Source organism: Hemicordylus capensis, chromosome 3, assembly GCF_027244095.1.
Source record: "Hemicordylus capensis ecotype Gifberg chromosome 3, rHemCap1.1.pri, whole genome shotgun sequence".
NCBI lineage: Eukaryota > Metazoa > Chordata > Lepidosauria > Squamata > Cordylidae > Hemicordylus > Hemicordylus capensis.
Window position 1 is genome coordinate 319,565,646 of NC_069659.1, and position 26,436 is coordinate 319,592,081.

General features: G+C 43.2%; 1 protein-coding gene across 1 annotated transcript in view; it reads right to left on the bottom strand.

The window, feature by feature from the left end:
• Nucleotides 1–2,529: 2,529 nt before the first annotated feature.
• The window catches only part of WWTR1 (WW domain containing transcription regulator 1), a 126,713-nt gene continuing 102,806 nt past the window's right edge, over nt 2,530–26,436 (bottom strand). Inside the window, exons 4-6 of the mRNA XM_053310256.1 lie at nt 10,586–10,719; nt 8,758–8,870; nt 2,530–7,283 (exon numbers count right to left, since the gene is read on the bottom strand). Coding sequence (XP_053166231.1) covers nt 7,099–7,283; nt 8,758–8,870; nt 10,586–10,719 — 432 coding nt within the window. The 3' untranslated portion in view covers nt 2,530–7,098. The remainder of the gene's footprint in view (nt 7,284–8,757; nt 8,871–10,585; nt 10,720–26,436) is intronic.

Sequence of the window (26,436 nt, forward strand, 5' to 3'; positions counted from 1 at the left end):
CCTCTGCTGCCGTTATTCCCCCAGGTGGCATCTCTTCCCTTGCCAAGGGAGAAGCAGCTGCCCTCTCTTCTGCAGGAGATGGCAAGAGATGCCCGCTCAGCCAGTGCGGGGAAAAGGAAGGCCCGGCTCATACTCCGTCTCTCTCTCCTGGTGCTTCCATGGATGCTGCCCTGTCCTAGGAGCTGGAAGTGAATACCCCAGAGGAAGCGAAGCGCCGGCTGTGTGGAAGAAAATGTCAGTCAGCATGCACAAGAATCGCAAGTTGAGAGCCAGCACTGGCTCCATAAACATGTATTTATTCCACAAATCTTCATATACTAATAGTGTCCTCACTCATCTCAACATTCTTCGCCAACAACGTCAAAGTATGGTGTTTGTTAAACACCTCCATGTTGTCTGGGTCATGTTTAGAACCAAACATTTAAACCTATTGATGAGAGGGACGTGACATAGTATTTTGAGGATTGGATGAAGAAGAAGAAACTGAATGGTTGAAGAAACTGCTGAGGAAGAAACATAGTGCCATAACTGAGGAGGCCAGTCTGCGCAGGCTCGCCTGCACCTCCCGCCCGGGGGTGTGTGGCCTGCTCCACTCCACTCCTCTCCACAGGTGAAGAGCAGGAAAATAGCAGCGGCACACAGCAGGGGCCGGGCAGCTGTGGCGGGGGTGGGCAGCAATCAGCCAGGTATTTTAAAAATTAAGGGGGGCTTGCAGTGGGGGCTCTCACAGGGGGGCTCCAAAGCTTTTCAGCCTCAGGTCTGGGCACCAAAAATACCTAGGTGTGGCCCTAGGAGTCAAAATATATTCAGAGAGACTTTGAGGCAGAGAGAACTCTTACAGTGTGCCTTTTTTTGAAGAGGCTACATCAGGAGAGGAGGGAGGTAGGTTTGATTTTGTAGTTTTATTTTCTTAGCACTGAGTGTAATATGCTGTGCTATTGCTGTTATGACTATCTGGTTTTGCTGGATCTCAGATTGACAAAGGTGGAACTTGGGTGCCTGCCTGCCTTGAGTTGTGGTTTGTTTTGTTTGTGAGATAGTGTTGTGGTGAGAGATGGATTTGAATGTTCATTGCTGGGAAACAACAGTGAAAAGTGACTTACTATGAAAGGTTACTGCACTTAGAGAAAGTTTGTATGTCATAGTAATTCATGGAGGACAAGTCTGAAAATGGAAGTCGCCTATAGCCATCAAGACTAGAAGCCATGGGTAGAGACAGGACATCTCCAAATGCCAGTTTCAGAGGAGCAGCAGTGGGAGAAAGGATATGCCTTCATCTCCTGATTGTGTGGCTTTCCAGGAGGCTTTACAGACAGGGCTTCTACCCAGAATCTCCTTCAGAAGAGAGTGTGTGTGTTCACACACCAGCCAAACTTACCCCAAAGTCCCTTCAAGATCATTGGACCCACTCCACACACAAATCGGGCTTTGTCTTGTGAATGCTAGCTTATCTCAAGTTATTTCCGGGTTTTTAAAATGCTGGTTTTAAGCTACTTTTTCTGAAAACTCAGGAGTAAATAGGGAGAGGCACTGCTGTAGAATCATTAGCATGATAAGAGCAATGCTCTCTTTAGAAATGCAGATATAGCTCTTTAGTAATCTCCCCCCCACCCCCGCACTTGGCTAGAAGGAAAACATGGAGGCATGCAATGTGAACTTGCAAAAACAAAAACCAAGAGCAGAGGGGAGGGGCTGCTTCTCTCAATGCTGCGAATGTAATTTGAAGTGACTTCGCTCAGCATTTACCCTGCAGCATGAAGCCATATGTGAATAACTCCCTGGAGAATCTGGGGGAAGGCCACAGTATGAAACAGGGTGCTGGGCTAGATGGGCTTTAGGTCTGATCCAGCAGGGCTCTTCTTATGTTCCAACAAGTTGTTAGCAATGTGTTCTCATACAATAAGTACATCTCTACCATCTGCACACACTGAGTATGCGATACAAACAGGCTGAAATAATAGAATTGACTGAGTAAATATGTTACACATATGTTCTCCATGTATGTGTAAAGCTGCCACTTCTTGTTTCCCCATGACCTTGTTTCTGTGTCTTTAATGGCAACTTGTCATATAGACATTAAGCAGGTGATGCTTTTTCCTCCACATCTCCATGCCAGGAAAAGCTTCAGCTAATACCGTGTTTCCCCGAAAATAAGACAGTGTCTTATATTAATTTTAGCCCCCAAAAATGCACTAGGGCAATTAGCGGTACATCAGAAATTACTGCTAGGTCTTACTTTCGGGGTAGGTCTTACTTTTGGGGAAACAGGGTAATGTCCTCTGTCAAGCTATCATTAAGCGCGCGTACACACACACACACACACACACGGTAAAGGCAGCATTTTTAAAAGGTGACTGTCTTAGGTACTTGCCAGATGTTTGAGTCCAAAAGCCATAGTATTATGTTGTATGGATTCTTCACTTCCCTTCTAGAGGGATTTGCAACTCGGCTCAATGAAATGAATGCTAATTTTCTCCCCCACAAAGACAGAACAAACAACACTTAACAAAGAAAACCAGAGCCAGGGAGTTTAAATCCATTTCTATGTGTTTATTTTTTTTCCTTGTATAATATTAAAGAAATTAAAAAAACAACAGAACCAAACTCTAGGTACAACAGTTTGATCTGACTGATTTTGAAGCATACACTATGTATGCAAATTCTTCTACATTGAAAACAAATGTTCACACAAGATGGCATATAGCATAACAAACTGATGTAAATTAAAAAAAAAAGTATTAAAGTATTAGCACATAACATGGATGTAGTGTATTGGGAAAGCAAACAGGGTTGTTTCATCACCCATTTCCCTGTACTTAAAATAGATATTGAATCTCTTTATTCTTAGAACACAACAGCATTTGTTTCCATGAAGTCATGTTTTCCAAGATTTACTTTCTATTATAGTAGTTTTCAAACTGTCTACCTTCAAGGAACCCTTTCCACATTGATCTGCTTAGTGAGGAACCCCTGCATAACTGCAATGGAACCCCTGCATTTGGCAGGGAATTCTGGGGAACATAATAGGATACATAGTCAACGCAGGGTACTGGCCAGGCCTGTTGGACATCATTGTTATCCTGCATCATAGTTGAGAGTGTGCCCTAGAACAAATACATTTTATCATCTGCATATATTTCATGCCTTTCTTCCATTGTAGAACTCAAGAAGGCATGCATGGGGCACTCAGGCGGTCACTCATCCAGGCACTGACCAGACCTAGAACTGCTTAGCTTCAGCAAGGAGGCTGTACTGAATGTCATCAGATGGTTCTCTGGAGCATCCAATGTCCCTCTGTTGCAAGGGGAAATGGGTAGTGGCAAACAAGTTCCATTTAATGGAATCTTTCTGTCATTCCTGACATTAATGGAGGAATTCCTCACATGCTTCCATGGAAATCTAGGGCTCCCCAGAGCAGAGTTTGAAAACCACTGTTCTAACAGCATCTCCAGGTTACTAGTTGTATTTAACACCCCCACAACTTGCATATAATCAGCATTTTTGTATGCTGCCACTCAGCACATCCAATGAACAACGTCTCTGTGCCTCTAGCATATTTTGTCAGTACAAGAAGTGTAGTGTAAAAAATAAAATCTATGTCATGAACGAGCCTTAAGTTGAAATCTTGACAAATAATTAACATGCTTATTTCCATGGGAAGTCTACCTGAAAGTTTTAAAAGACAACCACTGGAAAAGGACTTGACTAATAAAGCCCTCTCTCCCATTCTGTGGATAGAAGAACAAACAAACTCATTCTCACAATTATTTGGTTCATTATTTAAACAAACAAACAAAAAGATTCTGGTAGCTTTTCAATAGTAATTATGTTTTATTTGCACTTTCCCCCCAGATGCTGCCCTTTTAATCACAGTCACAAGGCGGGGGAGATACTGCAGTGCCTGAGTTGAGGCACCACATGCTGCCTTGCCCTACAGCCCTGGTGGGGGTCAGGCCCCTTTCAAAACAGAGCCTTGCAAGCTTTGAAAGTGCATGGGGCGTGGGAAGGAAGGAAGATTGCCTGCAGCCTCCTCTTCTCTCCTCCTGCTTCTTGCGAGCTTTGCAAGGAGCATGAGGAAAGGCTTACAGGAGCAAAGGCTGGCTCCAGTGGCAGTGGCATCTTGCCCCTCTGCTGGTGCTCCAATAATCTGTGCCTGAGGCAACCGCCTCACCTTGCCTCATGAAAGGGTCACCCGCTTATAGGAAACGAGAGCTTGTAAAATGCCCTCCTCCTAGTCCTGGTTTTTATCTCAGACTTGTCACAGTATTGCCCCAAACTCTCCATTGGGGAGAGACTCTTTGTTTGTCAAGCATGCCTTCCTAATGGAAACACATCTCTGTTCACTGCTCAAACCAGTTCCAACATCCCATAACATTAAGCACTTGAAAAGAAGCAGAAGTGGCCATCTTGGATGTTCAAATTTATACACCAGATCTTTCCTCTGGGCAATGAAATGTTGGAAGTGACCCTTCAAGTGTAAACATGAATTAGATCCTCCCTTGGCTAGGTCAGCCCTACTCCTTCATTAAAAGCCATTGCAGATTTATTTCAGGTGTTATGAGCCCAAGCTTCCTTCTAAAATCTTACGTGTAAAATTATGTGCCCTGTCTGGCGATCTAACACAAAGTAAAGCAGGAAATCACGAAATAGCTTCTGTATCATATGAGCACAAATCCTCCCGACTTAATTGGAGCAACAACCAACATGAGATTTGGATCTGGCCCTAAACCACGGCTGCTCAACTTCGGCCCTCCTGCAGATGTTGGCCTACAATTCCCATAATCCCTGGCTATTGGCCACTATGGCTGGGGATTATGGGAGCTGTAGTTCAAACACAACTGGGGGCTTACGTTGATCAGGCCTGCCCTAAACACTTCCTGTTTTCTGATATTTAAGGGAGAAATGCCCATTCACATAACTAAAAGAACACACACCTTAGGATTCCCCATTTGTCATTTGCTACTGAAAACTGTAAATAGTGGGAAATGCAGTGCCATTATTCAGATCCGCACAGCCCCTTGTTTCTCAAGTTTTCTGCTCTCAATAGTTAATTCTATATGCTAAGAGAGCAAAGGAAAAAAGACCTTTAAAACAAAAAGGAAAAATGCCCATTGACTGAAAAATAACCTCCTGACTTTACTGGAGGTTCCATAATCTGTTAAAATAAAATAAACGCACAACTACCTATTTCTCCACTCTCCTCTCCTGCAAAAAAAAGAAAGAAAGAAAAGGAGTCTTTTCTGAGCCACATGTTGAACTTCACTACTTTTGACCTCTCATTACCCATAATGGGGAAAACAATTATGGTACTCACAGTAGAGCTACCTTCAAGCAACTATTCTCCCATAAGGTGGTCTTCAAAAGGTATTTAATAGATCAGAGGTGGTTCTTGCTGGGCTATTCCTAGTAACTGTGCTCTGACACTCCAGCATTACTCTCTATCCTCCCCCACCCCACCCCACCCGCCAAAAACAAAACACCCACAATTTTCCTTCCAGGCCCATATTCCAAGCACTCCATTCTCCCACCCATTTCACCTGCCTTTTTCTCCACTACTGACAAGAAAAAGTAGAAAATCTTCACTGTCCAGTATTCTGGTACAATAATGATATCTTACTATTCAACCTGATGCACAGCCAGGTGCTGTGCCTCTTGTTAGTCCTACATAACATGGATTAGAGGCTTGTATTATTCATAATGCCTTCCACAAAGAGTTGCACGTTTTCAGTATTTAAAAAAGCTTAAATTCATAGAGTATAAATAATGTCAGTTAAAAATACTTAAGCTCAGGACGTCATTTGCATTCCAGGGGAACTGTGGATTTGAAATCCTTGATGCATTCTCAGTCCCAAATATGAGTTACTTAAAAGAATGACCCTTTATGTGCATGATAGGTACAGGCAGGAGTACAACAAATATAGTGTCTTGTGTCCCATGGGTCTAAAGCAACAAACGACTGGATAAGAATCTTCAGCATCTTTGCCAGTCTGACAAAGAGATGTTGATTAATCACCTATCTGATAAAGTAAAGTTTCTCTTTCTAGCCTTTATGTTTCGTCTACAATACACACAATCACTTTTTTAAAAAAGGTAAAATGAGGCTTTACAAAATTAAATTTTACTGCATTCAGTACTGTCAACTGTGCCATATTTTTGTCCTGAATTTTGAACATGTGCTTTCTTGAATATTTGCTTTTGTTTGACACAATTAAAAGTTGCAATCAAGTTTATTGTTCATATGTTCTATTGTAAAAACTGTAGTGTATATTAAACAGCTACATATAAAAGTCTACGTCTCAAAAAAATGACATATTTGTAATCACATTCATTGTTTTATAATAATAATAAAAAAAAACTGGCAGCGGTTAGTACCAAACTGGTCTATTTTACAAATATTGTAGTAGTGTAAAAACTGTAACTAAAGCATTTTACCTACTCTCAGTTTGGAAGTATTTATTGCCTAGAAGCCATACAGTAATAGACAGAGGAAAAATGCAAGTAGAATATTTGTGCCTTTGCAAAAGTTTTTTTAAAAGATTCTAGAGCCTTATGGCTGATTTGCAAGGAAACAAAAATGATTTTGTATTCCATTACAGCACAAGTTTACTTTAAAATGCAATTATTTTTAAAGCTCAAGTTATATAGATAACTAGCATTTGGTACTATCCTCATAAATGCAGCTGGAGAACTGCACTTGATTTGATTACATGCAGGATTTTGGAACCAAGCTGCCTTCGGAGGTCTAAAGCTTCTTGCGGTCAGCATCATTTTTTTTGGTTCATTAAAATGTGTGTGTATGACAAATGTCTAAGTTCAGACAAGGGCAGAAAAAAGGCACCCATTTCTATATAACTAAGAAGAATAAGTAAGAAATATGTATAAGTAATTCTACTTCTTAAAAATAATATATTTGTATATGTTTCATACTTAAGTTATTGTCAGTAGAATCTAGACAACGATTCATTGACATAATAAAAGGGTCTGGCAGAAGTCAGTAAGGCATCAAGTTGGCTAGCGGAGGGACTTGAGGATACTCTGCCTTTATTTCTAGAGGGAAAGGAAATGTTGGCTTTCAAGACTGAATCAAGCAAGAATCGACTACAGCCAAGTGAGAAACGGCTCGCTTTTGCTGAGGACTGACTCCACATCGTTGAGGATGGGGATCAGGTCTTCAGACTCCAATGTCCCAAGATCAACATTTGTTCCCGGAAGACAGTCAAGGAAGTCAGGGAAACGGGTTTGCTGAGGGTTGATATTCATGGGGGTCTGTGCTACATTATCTCCTGCAAAAGAAGAGAAGAATTACTGAAGTACTGGCTTCTTACCAAATGAGATTATATTGCTTATAATACAACACTTCAGGCAAGCTTTTGACACCAGGTAGATTGTGTTGCTGCCTCAATCTCCCAATCTAGACAATTTGGGGGATATTAAACTTTAAGATGTGATTGGGCTCAATGGACTCAATGCTTACAATGCTGTTACACTGGTCAGGGCCTGGATGCCTCCCATAAGACACACTATACACCTGTACCTGCATAATAATGGCTTCCTCAAACTGCTGCCCACATATGCTTGTGAATACTTAAACCACCTAGGGAGGGCTGATCATGTGGGTTTTTTTCTCCTGTCTTGATTCTAGCCCTGAGCAGTGGCACAGAGAATGACCCTGAAGAAGGGGGAGCAACCAGGCCACAGAAGGAAGCCCCAAGTCCTGACATCAGGATGGAGCCTGAGCCTGCCAGCTTGGAGATCCCAGAACCCGCCCACAGCCTGAGCCTGAGGCCCCCCAAGGAACTGAGCTTCAGTTGTCTGTATCTGTATCTACAGCAGACTCCACCTGCTCACTGCAAACTAAGCAGAAAGGAAGGTACTATGGGAAAGGCTTTGGTTGGGGCGGGGGAGACATGGGTCCAGATTTAATGTATGCTGTCTGAAACAGATCATCTGATAGATATGAAGGACTACATACACCTCAGTCCAGGGCTCAGCACGTTTTGATGTGCCTATGGACTCCTCCATGGAGCAGGCAGCTCTGTGCTTCCCACAGACATGTGGAGTTCATTCCTCATGAAGGTCCTTGCAGGCAGGAGAACTCTCCACAGGTGAAAAGGAATTCCTGCCCTTGCAAAGAACCACTGGCTTAAAATCTTTTGTTTTAAAAAACCTGAAGCATACTTATAATTGAGTCAAACCACCCCCTTTCTTTGACTGCAAGCAGCTGTCCAGTGATGGACAAAAAACATAAGCCCTTGCCAGTGAAAACCAGAAATTACAAACGGCAATATGGTTCATCTCATGAACTACCCCCCGCCCCCTTAACAATGCATTTCTCAAAATACAGTCACTCTCCCCCCCCCAGTGGAATGCAAATACCCAAAATGAAGCCCACCCTAAGCAGTGTTGGGTACCCTTAGCAAATACTACACTCCAAGAGCAGGCCCTCAAATCCATTTCAGAAGCTGCTGTTGAGCATGGAATCAGTTCTCTTGCATACTGATCATCTGGAGAAGAGAGACCCTCTTATCAAATGCAAAGCACCTGCTCCTCACCACTGAGTCACCAATGCCAGCCCCCACCTCCCTAAGGCTTAGGGAAAGGATAATAAAGAAATTTGGACCCCAGAACCACAGCCTTATTGGTTTCACATGGAAACAGGTTCAATAGAATGTGTGGTTCACGCAAGCATAAAATTGCCTTGGCTGTCACTTATGGCTTATTTATTTATTTATTTATTTGAGTGCTTCTTGTTCCTACCTGTGTCCATCTCATCTACATTGCTGAGGAAGTCTTCAGGTGTCGTTGGTATGCTGTAACATCCTAAGCCTAGGCCACTGTCTGTGCTCTGCTCCCTGGAATGGTATGGCCCACTATGAATTGAGACATGAAGAAACCTCAGTCAAGATCATGCTAGTCAGACACATGTCCCTAGAACAGGTTATCAAGCTGCCTTCAGCGGTATTGGAGAGGCAGGATGACTCTGGAAAATAAATACCTACAAAATAAAATCAAGAGAAGGACAGGCGTCCAAGTGATCTAAATAGGACTGGGGGCACTTGGGATGTTTGTCTGTTCTACCATGCAGCATGAAATCTGTTATCTAGGACAAAGACGTGAAACCTGGCAACCACAGTTTCGAGTTTTAAAAGAGCACTCTAGCTCCCATGACTCCAAATAAGTGGGCAGCATTTGGTGAAAGCTCAAAAACCAGATGGAGCTACGCACGGCTTCCAGTGATCAGGGGTGAGGTTTCAGTGCCCTGCACAGCTCCCTGGCCTCCTCTCATGGCCCCTCTTCCCTCTTCTTCCTGAACCAATTATCCCCAGTAAGCACACCCCCTTCTTCCTATCTGCCACCTTACGAACTGCCAAGAATTTCAAATCATTCACTAGCCTGATCGGAAGGAGGACTGCACAAAGTAAACAAACATAAAAGCAGAAACAAGCTTAATTTACATGCTTTAACCAAAGTTGTTTTCCACCCCACTCAGCACTGGGGCATAGCTCGGACTTTAACTAAGTGGCAACGGCACTAGCTCCATAATTCCATGCCACATTTCCACTGTCGGCAAATAATGCTGGCTGTTAAAAAAAAAAAAAAAAAAAAGGTAGCCGCATGGGTTTCAGGGAAACACCACCTTCGTGAGGAGCACCCAAGAGTCACAATGTGGTGTGCAAGTTTTGTAGTTACACATAAGTCTTGTTCAAGCTGGATGCCGGTTCTAACTTACACCTGCCTGCTCTCTATTTACTTTGATCTTTGGCCAGTTCCCTAAACACGCATCTGATGGATTCAAGTGAGGAATAGTAAGATCAGAATTGGTTACAGGATGGTCAAGTGCAAACTTAGCTAATCGTTCACATCTCACCGGTAGAGCTGCTGTTTGCTATCCCCACCAGTCTGCAAACTAAAAACCTAAATATCTGTGCCTGGAAACCCCACATTTCAACAGGATACATAGGAACCTGCCTTTATACTGAATCAGACCATAGAGGTCAATCTAGTCCAGTATTGTCTACACCAGGGTGGCTCAACTTTGGCCCTCCTGCAGATTTTGGCCTACAACTCCCATAATCCCTGGCCATTGGCCACTGTGCCTGGGGTTTATGGGAGTTGTAATTCAAAAACAGCTGGGGGGCCAAAGTTGGGCAGGCCTGGTCTACACTGACTGGCAGCGCCTTCTCAAAGATTTCAGGCAGGGGTCTTTCCCAGCCCTACCTGGAGATGCCAGGGACTGAACCTAAGGCTTCCTGCATGCAAAGCAGATGCTCTGCCACTGAACTATGGCCCCATCCTGTGCAGTACAGTCTGTTCTAAAGTAAAGTTGTACCGTCAAGTTGGTGTTGACTCCTGGCGACCATAGAGCCCTGTGGTTGTCTTTGGTGGAATACAGGAGGGGTTTACCATTGCCATCTCCTGCGCAGTATGAGATGATGCATTTCAGCATCTTCCTCTATCGCTACAGCCCAATATAGGTGTTTCCAGCGGGGATTCGAACCAGCAACCGCTTGCTCCCTAGGCAAGTAACTTCCCCGCTGCGCCTACAGAACATAAAACCACTGGTGTACTTGCAAAATATACTTGCCTGCTTAGGAAGGGATCCGACCCGTTATTTGTAATCGATCTTATGTCTTGTGTCATGTTAGGTGTGCTCACAGCAGGCTGCACGGGGGCCATGTTCTCAGACTCCATGGGAAGTTGTCTGTATAAATCAGCTTCCTAAAGCAAGGAATAAATACACAGTGTCAACGCTGGAGCATGGGCAGCAAGGAATGCAGCATGTTGAAAGTTACTTATGCATAATCTCACAGATGCTTATCTGTCCCGATTTTCTGGAACCCACCCCTGGTAAATTACCATCCCCAGTTTGCCTTACTTCCTGAGTGCCTTTATATATTACATGACTATCCTGCCTGTAGTCCATCAGGAAATCAAAACTGTGTCGGTGGCAGGCAGCAGGGCCAGTGACAGAAATCAGCATAGTCAGTTAGCTGTGAATGGCCCCTACTGGCAATCCCCACAACCACTTCTGTGCCCATAGCCTTTCTGCAGTGGGGGCAGAGCCACACTGTACAAAGGCCATGAGAGTCCCTCTGCCATCGCCTCTCCCCTATCCTATCCACCAAGGTAAGCCCCACCATGAACCGTATGTGGGGGGCTCACCCAAGTTAGAGGGAGCCCATGGAACAGAGTTCAGTGATGGCTCCCTAAACCTAAAACCACAAGACCATCACCCACAGAAACACAGGAAGCTGCCTTATACTGAGTGAGATCATTGATCCATCTCGCTTAGTATCATATACACTGACTGGTGGTTGTGGCTCTCCGGGGCTTCAGGAAGGAGCCTTTCCTAGTCTTGCCGGGACCTTGCAGAAGCCAGGACTTTCTGCATGCTCTACCAGTGAGCTCTGACCCCATCAAGGCACTGACCAGATCTAGATCTGCTTAGCTATGGGCTCCCCAGAGGCATCTGATGGGCCACTGTGTGAAGCAGGATGCTGGACTAGATAGGCCTTGGGACTGATCCAGCAGGGCTGTTCTTATGTTCGTAGCTTCAGCAAGGTGTTTGTATGATGTACCCTCAGACCACACACCCTGGGACTTTAAAAAAAAATGCTTATGTTAAATACTTACTGGGGAACAGAGTCATTTGGCTTTAAGGCACAAGCATATACATGCATACACATTGGTATACACTGCTTATCTCCCAACCCCCTATCACAGCTTATCTCAATAGTAAGTGCTGCTAAATGGGTTTGAGCTGCAGCTATTCTGCAATAAGTATAACCAGAACCATTAACCTTGTTATTAGATGTTCAATTTTTGTGTTTAAAAATACCATAAAGGATAACCGTTACAGCCAATTTATTAACACACCCTGCTTTATGAACTATTGTAAATTATGCTATTTGCAGAGGGAATACATTCAATGTACTTAGAAGAACCTTCAGCAAAGGATATTGGAAGAGGTCTCAGGCAGCAACCCTCAGATTGTCAGAATGTGTTACACATGTATGTGTCCCTATTTTAGTGAGTGAAAGGGGAGAGAGTAAAGTCCCAAGAGAATACAACCAGAGTTTGTATGGAGATTCTGGACAGGTCTAGCAGGAGGTCTAGGACAAACTGGGGATGCAGAAGGAAGGCAACGAGAATGAGGAACCAGCAATAAAGCTAAGTGAAGGTGATTGGGGAAACACATGGGGAGCTTTGCAGCTGAGACCAGAATCTGATACAGAAGCACTTGGCAGCAGGTCAGACCAGAGGAAGCCAACAGACAGGCTTGGAGGGTGAAGCCTGGGAGGATAACACAATGAGTTCATGTCTTCTCTCTGTAAAGGTAAAGTGTGCCCTCAAGTCGATTTTGACTCCTGTGGTTTTCTTTGGTAGAATACAGGAGGGGTTTACCATTGCCTCCTCCCGCGCAGTATGAGATGATGCCTTTCAGCATCTTCCTATATTGCTGCTGCTCAATATAGTGCCAGCGGAGATATGGGGCAGGCAGGGGAACACTGATCAGGAGTTTAGGTTGCTCCCAACATAGATACCCCAAAGTGTATAGAACTTCGCAAACATCAAAGACACCAAAATTGCTTCCATATCTGAAAAAGACCTCTTAATGTAAGTCCAGAACATATAGTCCAGGTTTGTTCCGAATCAGAATCCCAGCTCAAAATAAAGTAACAAAAGTTGGGAGGTGGACAATTCCAGTTCTAGGCTCTTTGGAGCTTTCTACATGTGCAACAAAGCTTTGCAGGCCCCCATGCCCACCACAGCCCCTCGTGTCCCTCAAACTGCCCTTGAAGACCAAGAGACCCTCTGGGGGCAGCATTCAATATGTGTGGGAAGGCGAATCTGAAAAAGAACACTGTCAACTTTTCCGTGTACTAGCAGCAGCACCTTGGACCATTCTTTTGGACATGGACATGATTCATCACTTCAGAACTTCACTGCTGGCTTTCACTGTAGGGATCCTGTAGAGGCAGCCTGCTCAACTTAGGCCCCCTGAGGTTTTTTTTCACGACAACTCCCATAATCCCCAGCCACAGTGGCCAATAACCAGGGCTTATGGGAGTTGTAGGCCAACATCGGCAGGAGGGCCGACATTGAGCACCCCTGCTTTCGAGTATGGGGGTGGGGGCGCGGCGGAGTCAGAAAGCGAAAAAGAGTGGAAGGTGGAAGAGAAAATGGAGTTGTTTCTGAGTAAACTCTTAGAGTTTACTCTTTTCGCCCAAGCTTTTCAGCTTCCTAAATTTTTTTAGGTTTTAATCTCTGATTTATTTTTAAATTGTTAAATTGTTTTAAGTTTTTGTATATGTTTTTAACTTGTTTGATGCTATGGTTAGCCACCCAGAGATGGAAGTTTGAGGCGGTGTACAAATTTGATAAATAAAATAAATAAATAATAGTTAAATCTATAAAAGAATACTTTGTATTTGTGAGAAAAGCAGCTGTAAAAAACATATTTGTAAGGACCATCCCAAAGAGGCAATACAAAATGCTCACACTGCTAGCCTCAACCTCAGCTTTCATTATAGGTATATATCTTTTATTTAGCAAGGAAAGCACTATTGAATGGAATGCTACATGAATTTATTTGATACAATACTTGAATGTGTCCAGAATTCAATTTGACAGTAGCTAAAGCAGATAAACCATTACATGATTTAGTTAATAACTCCTGCTAACTAGGCAAAGAGGCACCTTTCAACATGGTGATTCCCTTTATATTTAGCAGGAGGAGAGCAACTGGCCCTATCTAGCCCCAGCACAGCATCCCTCCAGTGGCTGTTGCTGGTGTCTACTTTTGAGTTCCTTTTTGTATTGTGAGCCCTGTAGGAACAGGGACCATCTTATTCTTATCAATCTTTTTTTATGTAAACCACTTGGAGAACTTCTTCTGTTGGAAAAATAAATTATTTATTGTTAATTTTTTATATCGCCTTTCATTAAAACAATCTCAAGGCGGTTTATAAAACATTGAAAACAACAGAAGACTATAAAAGTTAAACAATAAAAATATTAAATTGTAATATAAAAATACAAATCTAATTAAAAATGTTAAAAACATACACAATATGACCATAACACACAGAGCAGCAGTAACAAAAACAGTCATATAAAGCCGGGTAGAAAGCCAAGATTTTGCTTGCTTCCTAATAACAGTAATGGAGACTGAGGAGCGAATGCCCACCAGGGCGTTCTTCACACAGGCTTTACCGGCAATACTATAGATAATGTGTGGCTTAAAACTGTGTTTCTTATACTTTATTCTAAATCAAACTGCTAACAACCGATGAAGCCATACTTTCTCTACAGAAGGAGATGCAGTTATGGTTTTTTGTCTGACAGTGGCACCTAGTGGGGCCAAAGAGTGGTGCAAAGGTTGTTTTCCTTGGGGAAAATCCAAAGGGACTTCCCTTGAATAAGCTGTGGAAGCTACTCTCTGTCAATCATCATGACTGGCTCTTTAAGAAGCAGGAGAAACTGTTATGGCCAATTTGTTAAAACACCTTGCTTTGGAAACCAGTGTAGCTATGATTGGTTGTATATTGATCCAGTCCTAGGCCACAGCAAAATATTAAGAATAGAATGCACGGCAATTCAGAGTATATGAGCTATTGACCCAGTTTACCCACCACATTTGTCTTGGGGCACAATTCCCTGGAAATTCCCCTGGCATAAGCCTTACTGGTGTGAGTGGGATCAGCACAAAAACACGTATTGTGCTCTTGTGCAGCTCTTGCTCATTTGATGGAGCTTACAAAAGTGAAATTCCCAGTCAATTATGCCCTCTAATTAGAATTCATAAAAGGGGAAAGGTTCTAAACTGATGGTGACCAGGCTCAAACATAATAGGAAACTATGCTTTTCTGCTACATGAACAGGCTCTAGAATGCTGTGGGCCTGCACTCTCCTCCAATTTTATGTGCAATAGGAGTAGAAAGAAACATTCTACCTTCATTTTGAAGTTAACCACAGTTCTGCATTCTGTCCAAATTCAGAAACTGCAGCCTACTTATAGTTGAGGAATAAGGATCAAACCATGATTTCAGATCCTGGTTTGATGACTTACTGTGGTTAGAAGTAAAACACAGTTCCCCAATTTGGATGAAATGTGGAATTGGTTGAAAATAAATAAAAGTTTACCCTATGCCTCCTATCACACACACACACACACACACACACACACACACACACACACACACACTCACGGGAGGGGGGGAATGCATGAACTCACAGTTTTCCAAGGCTCATTCACACAGTGGGAAACCATGGTTTCCTATTACAACTTACAACTGAAACAGGCCAGTATTTCCAAGATGACACAAGCCCTATTCACAAATTATGTTCAACACTCGTACAAAGAGTGTCCAGGGTAACTAGGTACAGATCTGCATACGAGTACGGTTATTCACATATTATGATGAACACAGGAACAGTAGTACACTTCCTATATTCACCATGCATTTAGGGGCCTGTACCCAGGTTCTCTTTTAAAATGAATGCCAGTACAGTCATTCACACAAATACATGTACAAGTGTACAGACATCTAAATGCAAGTACAACATAATGTCTGAATAGGGCTATAGAAACATTGCTATTAAAGGTTTTCTCTATCCATCCAGTCTGAGACTGCCTAAAACAAATATGTATTTACCAAAATTTTTAAAAAGCTGGAGTTGTCTGAAGACAATGCAAACATATTTCAGAATATCCAGAATTCCTTTGTTAATGGCAAAGTTGTTCTTATAGATATTAAGGAAGGTAAAAGGCATTAATAATGTTTACAGTGAGGAACAAAGGACTCAAGAATTTACACAATAATGGACTTGCCAGAAACTCAAACCTCAAATCAAACACTTATATAAAATCTACTGAAATCCAGGTGGACTAAATATGTACATTTGGAGGAAGAACTGAGTATATAAAGTTGAACAGAAATATAAACAACTTCACAACTTTATTTGCATAGGTTCTGTCATATACTAGGGCTGCTATCTACTGCTCAAATATGAGTATACTCATACATAGTATGAGTTTCAGGCTGTCTGTTATAATCAACATATAATCAATCCATAGCAACAATTATATTTAGATTATAATAGACACTGAAACTCATACTAAGATTTCAGAATGGCAGGGAAAGTTTACAACACACTTGGGTCCCCACAACCCCTGGGTCCCCCAGGGATCTATACTGGAACCGGTGCTTTTTAATTTATTTATAAATGATCTAGAAGTAGGGGTAAGCAGTGAGGTGGCCAAATCTGCAGATGATACCAAACTCTTTTGGGTAGTGAAATCCAAAACTGATTGTGAGGAGCTCCAAAAGGAGCTCTCCAAACTGGGTGAGTGGGCGACAAAATGGCAAATGCGGTTCAATGTTGGCAAGTGTAAAGTGATGCACATTGGGACAAAAAAACTCAACTTCAAGTATACGTCGATGGGATCTGAGCTGTCGATGACTGACCAGGAGAGGGATCTTGGGGTCACGGTGGACAGGTCCTTGAAAGTGTTGACTCAATGTGCAGCAGCTGTGAAAAAGGCCAGTTCCATGCTAGGGATCATTAGGAAGGGGATTGAAAAGAAAACAGCTAATATTATAATGCCCTTATACAAAACTATGGTGTGGCTACACCTGGAGTACTGCATACAATTCTAGTCACCACATCTAAAAAAGGACATTGTAGAACTGGAAAAGGTGCAGAAGAGGGCAACCAAGATGATCACGGGCCTAGAGCACCTTCCTTATGAGACAAGACTAACAACACCTGGGGCTTATTAGTTTAGAAAAAAGACGACTATGGGGAGACATGATAGAGGTCTATAAAATCGTGGATGGAGTGGAGAAAGCAGACAAAGAGACATTCTTCTCCCTCTCACATAAGACTAGAACCAAGGGTCATCCCATGAAATTGATTGCCGGGAAATTTAGGACCAACAAACTGAGGTACTTTTTCACACAACGCATAATCAACTTGTGGAATTCTCTTCCACGAGATGTGGTGACAGCCAACAACCTGGAAGGCTTTAAGAGGGATTTGGATAACTTCATGGAGGAGAGGTCTATCAACAGCTACTAGTCAGAGGGCTATAAGCCACCTCCAGCCTCAAAGGCAGGATGCCTCTGAGTACCAGTTGCAGGGGAGTAACAACAGGAGAGAGGACATGCCCTCAACTCCTGCCAGTGGCTTCCAGCGGCATCTGGTGGGCCACTGTGTGAAATAGGATGCTGTACTAGATAGGCCTTGGGACTAATCCAGCAGGGCTGTTCTTACGTACCTCCTATCGGGTTGGGCCTGTTGGAGACTGCTACTTACAAAACATAAACAGTAAGCCAAAAGATGTGTTTAAAGACATATCTACTTTGGCCACGAGATAGGAAGGTGTACCTCTTCTAAGATGGTACCTATCTTTTTCAGGTTTCCCCCCAAGTTCTTATATTAAAAACAATTAACTGGTGTGTGTGTGTGTTTTAAACTGATGATTAATTGGGGGACATTTTCAGTAGATGAAATTTTTTAAACTGATTTATTCATCTAAACCAGTGGTTCCCAACCTGGGTTCCTCCAGATGTTGGTGAACTACAACTCCCATCATGCCCAGCTACAATTTATTGTGGCTGGGGAAGCTGGGAGTTGTAGTTCAGCAATATCTGGTAGAGATGTGCACGGAAACGGTCCATGCACTCCTGGAGGGCAGGGGTTGCTTTCAAGGACAGGCCTGTCAGCCTCTCTCCTGGCGGCTCTCCAGAAATTAGGGCACACTGGGCTGCAACATTCCTGCTTGCAGCCCCAGCAACATTGCCACATTCATGGCAAGAATATATTTGCCATTAGTTTGCTTTTATTCAAAACAGCAAGAAAACACACATTGGTTAACTTATGTTGCCCTTGTACTTATGTAGATCACAACATAATTCAGGACTGTAAAATAAAATGTGATCACGGTCTTCAGTGTGCCACTCTCCTTCACTATTAGCCATTTCAGGAGTGAGGCGAGTATCAGACATTTCAAGATTTCTCTCACAAACCTCCTTCCCAATGCAAAGGCATGTCGAGATGGGCGACTTTTGCTTTAGCCTGCTGCGCTCACAAGGCCTACTGGAGTTGCAGAGAGTATCACGGTATGTACTTGCAACTTAATACCACTGGCTATTTCCTGTTGCCCAGCTGAGCTGATCCAATCACTTGTCATTTGGGAAATCTAATGATACCACTTCCACAAACTGGAGTTGGAATCAAACCTCGGTTACGATGGCAATAGAATATTTTTGGCAGCCTGCACCAGGAGGCTTTACACACAGGGCTTCTACCCCAAATCTACTTCAGAAGAGAGTGTGTGCGTTCATACACCAGCCAAACTTACCCCAAAGCCCCTTCGAGATCCTTGGACACAAATCGGGCTTTGTGAGGTGAATTCTAGCTTATCTCAACATATTTCCGGATTTTCAAAATGCCGGTTTTAAGCCACTTTTTCTGAAAACACTGGAGCAAATAGGGAGAGGCACTGCTGTAGAATCATTAGCATGATAAGAGGCATGGTCTCTTTAGAAATGTAGATAGATTTCTTTAGAAAACTTTCACTCCCCCCCCCCCGCTAGAAGGAAAACACAGAGCATGCCATGTGAACTTGTTTCAAAACAAAATCTGAGAGCAGAGGGAAGGGGCTGCTTCCCTCAATGCCGCAACTGTAGTTCGAAGTGGCTTCGCTCAACATTTACCTTGAAGCATGAAGCCATATGCGAATAACTCCCAGGCATCTAAAATCCACACTTTTTGCTTTTCCATCTTCTGTGAAATTCACCATATTCTCTGTCTCATCAAGAGTACATGGTATGTGTCAGAGAGGGGGGTGGAGGGAGGGGGAGGAGAGAGAGTGTGTTCAAACAACAGTGTTCTGGCTACACTCCAGTCTGTGAAGAAAACTCCATTCAGGTCGTAGGGGCATTCACTTTCTGAAATGTGGTCTTGACTTAAAAAGAGCAGAATAGGGTCCCACAAGAGGGATCTGTGCATATTTACCAGAATTACTTATTTGGGGCATGAAGTGAAACATCCTCGTAATCTTACTTTGTCTTTACCAGTATCAACATCAGTTTCCTTCAGGGTTATATTGCATTCCAATGGGAACTCTCTCAATAAGATATAATATGCGTTCAATGAGCTTCACTGCTAGCAAAGATATTAATACTTCAAATACTTGTCTCACCACACTCTAGCCCCATTAAGCAACCAACAGAGAATGCTGGAACCTGGAGCATGAGAAAACCCATCTTCAGAGAGGGGAGAGATTTTGGAAACTAAGACTTTGGAAACAAACACTTCCATTTGCAGAGGTTTGTTGATTTATTTAATATGAAGCTCCTTTCCTTCTGTTTGTCCTCACCCTTTTCTCCCTAACCCATTATTCATTTAATGCATTTATTTATGTCTGCCTCTCGCTCCCTTCCTTTGCTATTCCTCATTCACTCTTGGGGGATTAACTGTGGTCTGGTGAGTGGGTGGGATGGCGTTTTGCTCTTTTGTAGCTTATTATTCTGTAGAAATGGAAAGCAATACAAATGTGCAAGTTCAAAAAACATGGTGCAGGGCTGACTGCTGGGTGGGCCAGCTGCACCCTTTAGTCTGCTAGCTTGAGGCTGCCTCACACACAGATGCTCAGCAGTTGCTCAGCAGGCATACTTTCTTATTATACACACACTACTATGTTCATTTACAGAACAGTTTGCTAACCTGCAGTTCAGGCATGTCAAGAGCACAGGCAGAAGTGTGGCATTCCTGAGCTAGGGCATAGGGGACCAAAGGCCTGCCTACAGTCTGACTTTCTAGCCTGTCTCTCTCCTGCTAGAACAGAGATGGCCAACCGGAGGGTCTCCAGAAGTTCTCAGACTACAACTCCCATCTTTCCCAGCGGTAGTACTGCAACCCCTGCTAACTTGGCAAAGAGGCACCTTTTAACATGGTCATACTCTTTATGGGAGAGTAACTGGCTCTATCTAGCCCCAGCAGAGCATCCCTCCAGTGACTGTTGCTGGTGTCTAGTGTGAGCCCTTTGGGGACAGAGATCCATCTTATTTATTTATTATTTCTCTGTGTAAACCGCCCTGGGCCATTTTTGGAAGAGCGGTATAGAAATCAAATAATAATAATAATGACAGGAGTTGTAGTCTAGAGCAGGGGCGTATTTAGGGTGGGGCAGGCAGGGCACGTGCCCGGTGCGCCACTTGAAGGGGACGCCATTTTGTAAAATTAAAAAAATTTTAAAAATGGCTGCCAAAAACAAAATGGCCACCATGCATGCTCAAATGGCCTCTGTGAGGCCCTAGGTCATGCCAGGCCTTGCAGAGGCCATTTGAGCATGTGCGCTGGCCATTTTGTTTTCAGTGGCCTTTTTTTTTTTTTAAAGATTATTTTTAAAAATGACAACCGCACATGCTCAAATGGTCCCTGCGAGGCCCTAGAGACTGGTGGGGGGAGGGGAAAACTTTGCAAAAAAAACAACCCCACAGCCTTTAGGAAGCCCCCCAAAGGGGCTACAGGTAAAAAAAAATTAAAAAAATTATATAATATAAGACACTGTACACATATTCAGATTGGCACTATGTACAGAGAATCAAGGCTTGTGAATACTGAGCTGAAGCTTATGAGCTAGGATTTTGTTCATTTGCTCTTACTTTGCTTCCTGTGATAAGTGAGTTAAAAGTGATATAGCAATAGCAATAGCACTTACATTTATATACCGCTCTACAGCCGAAGCTCTCTAAGCGGTTTTACAATGATTTAGCATATTGCCCCCAACATTCTGGGTACTCATTTTACCGACCTCGGAAGGATGGAAGGCTGAGTCAACCTTGAGCCCCTGGTCAGAATCGAACTTGTAACCTTCTGGTTACAGGGCGGCAGTTTTACCACTGCGCCACCAGGGGCTCCTTGCTAATACGGCTATTAATGGTGAGCTTGTCTTTGAATCAGTGTGAAATCCTTAATATTAAGGCCCACTGGGAGTTTCTTGCTCTCTTTCTCTCATTTCAACTGACTTTCTGAAAGACTAGAATATATTCCAAGCAGTGACACAGTTCACTCTGCATATCCTTTAATTATTTTTTCAGAGTATCTGGGGAAAGTCAAATTCTCCATTTATTTTTAAAACTTATGTAATAGTGATGCTACAATACATAGTAGAGAATTAGACAGGCACTTCTGTTTAGTTTTCCAAGTACACCTCCACATAGTATTTGGGTATTTCATGAGCTTCTGCATACTGAAATTTGTAGTTTTCCAGCATTTTTTGGTCTGGCTAAGTCCACTGCTAAATCGTTTTTGAAATATTAAAAGATTAACGAGCCTGACTTGTATTTTTCAGCTGATATTATGGTAAAGTTATCTGAAAGATGGGTGTCAGATGCTTGGACAGGGGGCGCAATTTCAGTGTTTGCCCTAGGCGCTATTTCCCCTAGATACACCTCTGGTCTAGAGACCCTCAGGTTGGCCACCTGGTGCTAGGTTTTTGTCTCTCAGCTCAGAAGAAGCTAACAGACACCAGGTCCATCCATCAGAAGCAGGTGCAGGACTCTAATTTGTATGTTTTAATTTCATGGAACTACAGGGACATCCACACAACGCTTTGGGGCATCATAAATGGATGCACTCATATTTTGCAAACCCAATATTTGCTAACTGTGCCTATGCACAAGGCTGCCCCAATCCTTTCCTTGTCTGCACAGATGCCAAAGTCCATATCCAGGAAGCTGCCATCTTCGCAGGGAATATCCTACTCCATTCGTTTTTGCCTTTCCCTGGTGCTATTTCCCGTAATCCTGGTGTGTACAAAGGAACTCCTTGACATCATTTACAAATTTTGATAAAGATGGCAGATTCCAAATGAGAGCTGTTAAGACAGATTGCATAGTAATGTGGTACAGTGGCGAGAATGTCAAACTAGGATCAGGGAGACCTGGGTTCAAATCACTGCTCAGCCATGAAGCTCACAAAGTGACCTTCAGCTAGTTACTCTGTCTCTCTACCCTACCTCAAAAGGTTGTTGTGATAATACAATGGAAATGGAAAACCATGTATGCTGTTCTGAACTCTTTGGAAGAAGGAAGGGATAAATATGAAGTAAAATACTAAAATAAATTATTGTATTTATACTCATTATAACTGTCAGGATTTTATGATTCTATTATGATCCTTCTTGCTTGAAGCAGTTTACAACAATAAAAGTGACCAGGGAGAAGGTGGGGTTTAAAGTTTTTTAAGTCCATATAATAAGCATTTGAAAATATAATTCATTTGGGTTCTTAAATAAACCAAAAAACACCCTTCTTTGTTCTACTGTTGTCCGACTGCAACCTCAAGTGAATTTTGAGGCTAAAAATTGTCAGCTCAACCCCTCACACATCCAAGGAGACAAACTGAATCTGAACCCAAATACAAAGTTGTTTCAGTTAACTGAAACTGAACTCAAATCTAAAATCTCTAGGTTTTCTTGAACCTGAACCAAATCCCTAAACCAGGTCTCCATAACTTAGCTCTTTCTGCAGATTCTGGGACTACAACTCCCATCATCCTTCACTACTGGCACTGTGGCTGGGGATGATGGGAGCTGTAGTCCAAAAACAGCTGGAGGATCAAAAGGTATATGGCCCTGCCCTAAACACAAAAAAGAAACACAGTTTAGAATAAGCAGTACCACATTTTTACCCTGTTCCATGCATTCTATTAAGAAAAGCTTTTTAAAAAATCCAGAACAATTTAAAAAATATTTTTCTCAAGTTAAATGGTTATCACTGCATTCCTTTTAGAGCTACATTGTACGCAAAGGAGTTTGATCTTATTCTACACAATATATATATAGATAGATGGGTTCAAAGTGTCCTATCCACTTTTTAAAGTGAGTGTCTGAAGAAGAATCTTCAAAAAAAAAAAAAACGGCAAGTGATGAACCTGATGTGAACCCGCATTTTTAATGGCTCGCTTCCCCGCTTGCATCACCACAAGACAAGCTGCTACTCGGCTGCATGGATTCCCTCAGGCTTTGCAGCAATGGAAGGAGACGGGAAGAGACCTGGGTCCGCTACCACAGCGCCAAGCCAATGACAGCTTTTCAAGCACATTGTATACGACAGGACGCCTTCGCAGAGCACAGCACGTCATCTGGCAAAAGGAGTGCCTCCTACAGGCCAATCGTGACATGCTCACTGACATTTACTTAAAAACAACCACCAAAAACCACACACACAACCCACCCCTCTGCAGCCCTGACTGACTGTTTCCTCTCCTTGGTGCTGCTGTGAGCCCATGGTTTCCCAAAAAGCGAAGGGGAGAGGAGCCAGTGGAAACAAAAGGGAAGATCAAGGCAGCCGTGACATTGCAGCAGCATTAAAATGCCTGCCGTGTGCCAGCAGCTCTAAAATGCCTTCTCCTTTAGCAGTTTCTGCTAAAGCTGCCAAAATGTGTAAAAGCTTCAAAGGGCTACAGCATGGTGAATTATTCACTGCCTCGGTACACACAGAGGCCCTTGACGCAACCCTCTTTTTAACTACATGCCAAGTGATTCCAGAAATCTCCTGTCACATTTCCTGGAACCCTTCCCGGCAGAAATAGCTCACTGCACATGCACAGCTGCTAAACTGTCGCTTTAGAATGCGCCACAGGTCTGGTTTCGTGCTGCTCCTCATTATACCTCTGCCCTATTGGGCCTCTGATGTAGGGTGACAAATGGACTACCACTTTGGTAGTTAAATTCATCCAACTCCTCTGTTGCAGGTGGCTTGCTGTTTTCCCCTGGCATCTTGCCTTTCACCTTTCATTCAGGCAACAACAAACATTTCTAGAACTCATGGTTCCCAGAGTGACAATAGTACTAATGGAATTAACACATAGGAAGCTGCCTTATACCGAGTCAGACCACTACTGGTCCATCAAGCTCAGTATTTTCTACACTGACTGGCGGCAGCTTTCCAAGGTTTCAGACAGGAGTCTCTCCCAGGTCTATCTGGGGATGCCAGGGATGAACCTGAGACCTCCTGCACAGAAGTTAGATGTTCTATCACTGAGCTATGGCCCCACAGCTTAAGAGGAATATCTTACAGAGCTCACCTGAAGTCACTCATCCAAATGAAAACCAAGTCAGATCCTGCTTAGCAAAGGAGACAATTCATGCTTGCTACTAGTTACGAAGTGGCACAGTGGGGGCAGGGGGATTGACTTGCCTAGCAAGCAAGAGGTTGCTGGTTTGAATCCCTGCTGGTAAGTTTCCCAGAATATAGGAAACATCTATATCAGGTAGCCGTGATAAAGGAAGGTGCTGAAAGGCATCATCTCACACTGTGAGGGAGGAGGCAATGGTAAACCCCTCCTGTATTCTACCAAAGAAAAACCACAGGGCTCTGTGGTCACCAGGAGTCAACACTGACTTGAAGGCACAACTTAACCTTTACCTTTATCATAAGACCCACACAACAAAGAAAGAAAAGAAGAAAAGCCCAAGGTCATTCTGATTTTCAATCCTTGTGAGTTCCAACCCATATGTGAAATAACAAATTCACATGTTTAGAACATTTCAGAATAAGAGTAATAATACTGCGAAGTGCAATCTGCCTAGTTCACAAGTAATTCATGCAAAAGGGGATATATAATTGCACTTTAAGGTACAAAATTATCCATGGGCCTGAGGCTGGATACATCTGCAACATGACCCACGGATCACATTACCTGCCAGTTATTATCAAAATGTGAGGCAGGCTGTCTTAGGGAGGCACAAATAGTTGCCAAGAGAAGCTCTGCTCCTAGGAAATGTCTTAACCGAGTGAGGAAGCAGGATGTCAAATCCATCTCCTTTCAAAATGCTGGAGTTGAGTGCCTCTCATTCTCTCCTCATGCACCTAATTATTAGCACTGAGGGTTAGGGGTTTGCAAGGAACCAGCTGGCCCAGCACCCTCTCAAATCAGCCCCCGCCCCCAGTTCGGTCCAGGGGAGTTTGTGAACTTTTATTTTTTTTTTTAATTACTTACCCCCTTTGGGGGAGTTGTTGGAGGCAGCGGCGGAGGGTGTCTGTGGAGGTTCCCCCTGCCCCCGCCAGCTTCCCTTACAGCCCAAACTGGGCCTTCCCGCTCTGGCATGGTAGCCATTTTGGAGGCCATGCAGAGGACAATTGCGCAGGTGTGGCGGCCTACAAAATGGCCACCATGCCGGAGGGAGAAGGTCCGAAGAGCCGGCCGAACAGGCAGTGGGGGAGGGGGAACTTCCACGGACCACCACACACACACACACACCACCTCCAACAACTCTCCCAAAGGGGGTAAGTTTAAAAAAAAAATTAAGTCCACAAACTCCCCGAACAGTCAGAGGGTGTTCGGTCCAGGGTCGGACCAAACAGGGGATAGTTCAGTTCAACCCCGAACCATCAAACCTGTTTGCACATCACTACTGAGGGTTGCTGGGACAACTAAAATACTAAAAGAAATCTTAGTCAATTAACTGAATACATTTCAGCTGAATAGTTAATTAAATTGACAGAAATCTACACACAAGTACAATAGGGGTGTCTTCGTTTGTGATGATGCATTAATGGGGGGGGGGGAGTTTTCCCAAACTTAAAAAAAAAGAAAAAGTATAGCCCTTCCATTTCAAACCAACTCAGGTACCTTCATAGAGATTTTTAGTGTGTGAGTCCTATTTATTTCAACTGGGGTACTCATTAGTTAGAGCCACCCAATGGCACAGCGAGAAATGACTTGCCTAGCAAGTATGAGGTTGCCAGTTCAAATCCCTGCTGGTATGTTTCCCAGACTATGGAAAACACCTATACTGGGCAGCAGTGATATAGGAAGATGCTGAAAGGCATCATCTCATACTGTGCGGGAGATGGCAATGTTAAACCCCTCCTGTATTCTACCAAAGACAATCACAGGTCTCTGTGGGCGCCAGGAGTAAACACCGACTCAATGGCACACTTTACCTTTTGCTCATTAGTTAACTATCATACTTTGAACACATTGTGTGAAAACTCAGCTCCCCAAAGAAGTCCATAATGCTGGGGAAAGCTGAAGGAAAGAGAAGAGGATGACCAGCAGCAAGGTGGATGGACTCAATTACTACAGCAATGAATGCACCACTGAGAGTCCTTGAAGGCCAAGTTGAAGACAGATCATCCTGGAGAAAATCTATGCAGTCGCTAAAAGTCGACACCAACTTGATGGCACTTAATCAACTCATTAGTTCTCCCCCCCCCATTATTTTTCTATTGTGTTTCTATGTAAACCAATTGTAGAACTTTTTGAAAAACACTTCCTGTCTGTCAGGATGACTGAGAAGAGGAGGGGGGATGCTCCCTATCATTCCTTCCCTTCCTGGAGAGAATATTTCCAGACACTCATGTTTGTGAATGAAAGTGTCTTCCATAATACATTTATCTATCTATCAAATTT